The 5376-nt window shown below is 58.9% G+C and overlaps 1 protein-coding gene across 1 annotated transcript; it reads left to right on the top strand.

Moving 5' to 3' along the window:
• Positions 1-615: 615 nt before the first annotated feature.
• ENH_00006690 (succinyl-CoA ligase, putative) lies at positions 616-2752 on the top strand (the record flags this gene model as incomplete). The annotated part of the gene is made up of 4 exons (XM_013584065.1): positions 616-1220; positions 1444-1526; positions 1659-2350; positions 2579-2752. 4 exons carry the CDS (start codon positions 616-618, stop codon positions 2750-2752), a joined length of 1554 nt encoding a protein of 517 aa, XP_013439519.1.
• Positions 2753-5376: the final 2624 nt, after the last annotated feature.

The raw sequence follows: 5376 nt of genomic DNA, 5'->3' as shown, positions 1-5376 counted from the left end.
TTAGGGCGTATGTTCTAGAGCCCAGAGCCGAGGGGTTAGGCCCTAAACCCTAAACCCTAAACCCTAAATCTTAGCCACTAGCTCAGCGCAGCAAACCCTAAACCCTGAAGACAGCAGCGCGGGCGGTATAGGCCTCAGGTTCCCGAGGGTTTAGGGTTTAGGGTCTAGGGTTTAGATTTGAGCGTCTAGGGTTTAGGGTTTAGGGTTTAGGGTTTAGCTTTGAGCGTGGAAAGAGAGCTTATACCACAGCAGACTGAGCAAAACAAAGTGTGAGGCGCCTTGCTGCTGCTGCTGCTGCAGCTGCTGTGGCAGGAGCAGCAGCAGCAGCAGCAGCAGCAGCTGCTGCTGCTGCTCTGGGGCTTTGCTGCTGCATTCGCTTGCTTGTTTCTTGCTGCTGCAGCAAGGAAGCTGGAGCAGCAAATTTCTTTATTTTGTTTTCATAAATTTCGATTAATAAGCGCAAAAAAGCGAGCCGGCCTCACTTCCCTCGCTGCTGCCGCTGCTGCTGCTGCTGCTGCTGCTGCTGCTGCTGCTGCTGCTGCTGCAGCTGCACACACTCTGACTCGAGTTGCGCAGTTGCTCCAGCAATTTATTTTTAATTTTTCATTTTGCAAAATGCAGCTGCTGGCGCGGCTGGCTGTGGGGAGGGGGGGGCCCCTGCAGCGTTGGGGGGCCCCTGCTGCTGGCATTCTGGGGCAGCAGCAGCTGCTGCAGCAGCCGCTGCAGCAGCAGCAGCAGCAGCTGCAGCAGCTGCAGCAGCGCCGCCACCTCAACCTCTACGAGTACCAGTCGATGCAGCTGCTGCAGCAGCACAACGTGGCCGTGCCGCGCTTCCGGATTGCTAGGACTCCGGAGGAGGCGCAGGCTGCTGCTGCTGCGCTGCAGCAGGAGCTGCAGCAGCAGCAGCAGCAGCAGCAGCAGCAGCAGCAGCAGCAGCAGCCCGGACTTGTCGTCAAGGCCCAGGTCCTGGCCGGCGGCCGCGGCCTCGGCTACTTCAAGGAAAACGGCTACAAGGGGGGGGTGCAGCGCTGCAGCAGCCCGCAGCAAGTGTTTGCTGCAGCAGCAAATATGCTGCAGCAAACCCTAATTACGAAGCAAACAGGAGCAGCAGGAAAAGTCTGCAGCACAATTCTTATTTGCGAGGAGTTCAAGGCCAAGAGGGAGCTCTACTTGGCCATTATCCTCGACAGAAACACGGGGGTTCCGATGCTCATTGCCAGGTATCTCGAGGGTTTAGGGTTTAGGGTTTAGGGTTTGGGGTTTAGGGTTTAGGGTTTGGGGTTTGGGGTTTGCGCGGCGGCGCGCCCACTCTAGGGTTTAGCGTTTCCTGCGGGGCGCTGCTGCAGCAGCGAAGGACGCCGCTGCTGCGCCTGCGCCTGCGCTGCTAGGGTTTAGGGTTTAGGGTTTAGGGTTTAGGGTTTAGGGTTTAGGGTTTGTGGGCAGCTCTCAAGGGGGCACCAGCATTGAAGACATCGCGCACTCGAACCCGGAGGCGATAAAGAAGATCCGCATGGGGTTTGACGAGGGTGGGTCATTTTGAGTGGAAAAGCGTTAAAAAAGGAATAAAAACAAATAAAAATAATAAATAAATAAAATAAATAATTATTTAAATCCATTAAATGGTTTTAATGGCAGCTTTCCGCTGCTTTCTGCTGCAGCGCTCGGCGCGGACGCGCTGGAGGAGCTGCGCATACACCTGAACCTCAGCCCGGCCATGGGCCGCCAACTCGACTCTTTAATTTCTTCTTTGCACAAATTATTTATATCCCGAGACTGTTTATTGGTGGAAATAAACCCTTTAATCCTCACTGACAAGCCCCCGCAGCAGCAGCAGCAGCAGCAGCAGCAGCAGCAGCAGCAGCAGCAGGAGCCGCAGCAGGAGCTGTGGGCTGCAGACGCGAAGCTGAGCGTTGACGACAACGCCAAGTACCGCCAGCTGGACTTGTTTGAGTCTGTTGCTGCTGAGGAGAAGGCGGCGCAGCAGCAGTGCGCAGCAGCAGCAGCGGGAGGCGCAGCAGCAGCAGCAGCAGCGCTGGAAGCAGCAGCAGAGCAGCAGCAGCTGCAGTACGTCAAGCTCGGCGCAGGCGTGGGCTGCCTAGTCAACGGGGCAGGCCTCGCCATGGCCACCATGGACTTGCTGCAGCTGCAGGGAGGTGCAGCAGCAAACTTCCTGGACTTGGGAGGTGCTGCTGCTGCTCCTCAGATAGCTCTCGCGCTGCAGCTGCTGCGCTCAGATGCTGCAGCACCAGTTCTCTTCCTCAACATCTTCGCGGGCATTCTCAAGTGCGACGAGATTGCCAAGGGGCTCGTGCAGGCTGCCCGGCAGCACAAGATCCACAAGCCCATCGTGGTCCGCTGCTGCTGCTGCTGCTGCTGCTGCTGCTGCTGCTGCTGCTGCTGCTGCTGCTGCTGCTGCTGCTGCTGATTCTGGGGAGGGGAGGTGCGGGCAGCGGGCGGGGAGCTGCGACTGCTGCTGCGGGGCTCTTGCATTGGTAATGGCTGTGCTGCTGCTTTTGGTGCTGCTGACGCTAATATTGCTGCTGCTGCTGCTGCTGCTGCTGCTGCTGCTGCTGCTTAGGTGCGGCTACAAGGCACAAACAAGGAGAAGGCAGAAGCAATTCTTAAAGAAGCCATGGAAGGCCCCGAAGGTGCTTCGCTGCACATCGAAGCAATTAACGACTTCGAAGCAGCAGCAACACGGGCGGTGCAGCTCGCGAAGGAGCTGCTGCAGCAGCAGCAGGCGGCCCAGTGAATTGCTGCTGCTGCTGCTGCAGCAGCAGCAGCAGCAGCGGTGCTAGACGCAGCTTCTTGGTGGACGGCGAATTTCCGCCTTATTTTTGCGGTTTTTCAGGAATTCAAATAGACAGCTGCAGCAGCTGCTGCTGCAGCTGCTGCAGCAGCAGCAAGACAAGTAGCAGCAGCAGCAGCAGCAGCAGCGAGAGCTTCTGATTATGTAAGATGGCGCCCCATTGAAGGCCCGTGGGCGCAGCTGCTGCGCTGCTGCAGCTGCTGCTGCAGCTGCTCAGCAGAAGCAGCAGCTGCTGCAGCTGCTGCTGCAGCAACTGCTGCTGGGCCTTCTTTCTACTGAGCTTTTGTACGTTTGCTGCTCGGGTGGCGTTGCTGCAGCAACCGCTGATGTAGATTTTGCTGCAACGGCAGCGCTGTTGCTGCAGCAGCAGCAAACTCAAATACGGCTGCTGCTGCGGCCCTAAGGCAGCACTGTTCACAGCAGCAGCAGCAGCAGCAGCAGCAGCAGCAGCAGCTTGCTAGCATGCCGTTTTGCTCGCTCTGCCTGGCTAGCCATCTCTGGGACTGTAGCTATCTAGCTATAGCGAGCAAGCTGGCATGACGGCCAGCTAGCTGGCTAGGCAGCTAGCTAGCTAGCTAGCTACCTAGCTAGCTAGCTAGCTAGCTAGCTAGCTAAGCCAGCTAGCTGGGGAGGTAGCAAGCTCGCTAGCTAGCTTACTAGCCAGTTAGCTCCTCGGATAGCCTGCTAGCCAGCCAACTAACTAACATAGCCAGCTAGCTAGCTAACTAACTTGCCAGCTAGCTGGAGAGCTAGCTAGCTAGCTAACTAGCCAGCTAGCTGGCTAGCTGGAACACAAGACCCTCCACCGTGCGCAGGCGAGGCACTAGCTGGGCTGCAGCAGCAGCGGGCCTCCAACTGCAGCCGCTGCTGCGCCTAGGGGCCCCTGAGGGGCCCCCTAGGGGCCCCCTAGGGGCCCCTCCGAGGCCCCTTAGGGGCCCCGCGGGGCCCCCGGGGGCCCCGGGGGGCCCCCGGGGGCCCCCGGGGGCCCCTATGGGGACCCAAAGGGGCTCCTAAGGGGCCCCCAGGGTCCACCAGAGGCCCCCAGGGCCCCCCATGCAAAGGGTACAGCTCTTGTTGCCCCCAAGAGACCCAAAGAGGGTTTCAGCGAACAAACCAACAGGGGGCCCCCCAGGGGGCCCCTGGGGGGCCCCTTGCTGCCACTTTTGACCTTTTTAGGGCCCCCCAGATGCCCCAGGGGCCCCTCCTGGTCCTCGTGGGGGCCCCCGAGGCCTCTAGGGGGGCCCCCGTGGCCTTCAAAGGGGCCCCCCAGGACCCTCAGAGAGGCCCTCCTGGGCCTCCTTAAGGAACCGTAGGGCCCCCAAGGGGGCATAGGGGCCCCCAAGGAGACCTGGGGGCCCCCAAGGAGACCTGGGGCCCCCCACAGAGTCCTGGGGGCCCCCAAGGAGACCTGGGGCCCCCCAAAGGGTCCTTGGGGCCCCCAAGGAGGCATGGGGCCCCTGTGATTTGTCTTATCTTTTATTTGCTTCCCTGAAACCTAAGGGGCAAAGACCCCGTAGGGGCCCCCTCTGGGGCCCCTTGGGGCCCCTTGGGGCCCCAAGGGGCCCCTTGGGGCCCCAGAGGGGGCCCCGGAGCCCCGGGGGGGCCCCTGGGGGCCCCTCTGTGGGCCCTCTGGGGTAACCCCGTGGGTGTTTCTGCAAGGAGGACTATTATGCCCTTGCTTGTTGATCAGCAGTGTTGGGGCCAAACCCTAAACCCTAAACCCTAAACCCTAAACCCTAAGAGTGCCTCCGTGACCTCTGTTGCCCTTGGGTGCCTTTGCAGCTCCAGGGAGCACTTTGGCAGCCCTGACTGCGGGGTGGTGGCTTGCAAGGCCACGCCGCCGTGAAGCAGCAGCAGCAGCAGCTGCTGCTGCTGCTGCTGCTGCTGCTTCTGCTGCTGCAGCAGGCATGCACGTGGAGGCGCCTAAGCAGCAGCAGCAGCTGCTGCTGCCCACCGCAGAACTCCCCGCTCAGCAATTTGCCCATTCAGTCCACTGCGGGCCTTAGGGGCCCCCGGGGGCCCCCAGAACGTCACAAGATGTGCCTCTGAGGGGCCCCTGGGGCCCTTTGTGGCGCTTTTGCTGCAGCTACAAAGGTGGACAGACCACTGGTCACGGAGGGCGCGGCAGGCCAACTTTGCGGGCTCCTTTCACCTCAAAGATGAATTTAATATATATTTATATATTTATATTTTTGTAGAAGCTTCAAAAGTGGCTCAAGTTGAAGGGATAAAGGTGAAAGATTGAGGAAGAGCAGCAGCAGCAGAAGCAGCAAGTGACCCTGGGGGTGCGGCGCCGGTGCTGTTCTTCAGTTGAAATTGACCATCGGGGGCCATTTAAAAGGCTTTTTCAGTTTAAATTAATTAATGTATAATAAAAAAGACAAATAGAAACAAAAGAGAACAAAAAGAAGCCCTAAGCTGCCGCAGCAGACCCAGCCACTCACCTAAACTATTAACTGCCACGGCGGCGAGGAGGTCACCCGCGCCGGCGGGCTGAAATAGACCAGCCTCCATTGTTTGTTTCTTCTTTCTTCTATTAATTTAATTTAATTTAATTTAATTTAATT

The sequence above is a fragment of the Eimeria necatrix genome, genomic scaffold (assembly GCF_000499385.1).
Source record: "Eimeria necatrix Houghton genomic scaffold, Enh_scaff119, whole genome shotgun sequence".
Classification (NCBI taxonomy): Eukaryota; Apicomplexa; class Conoidasida; order Eucoccidiorida; family Eimeriidae; genus Eimeria; species Eimeria necatrix.
Note: the sequence above shows the minus strand (reverse complement) of the source record. Positions and strands in the feature narration are given on the sequence as shown.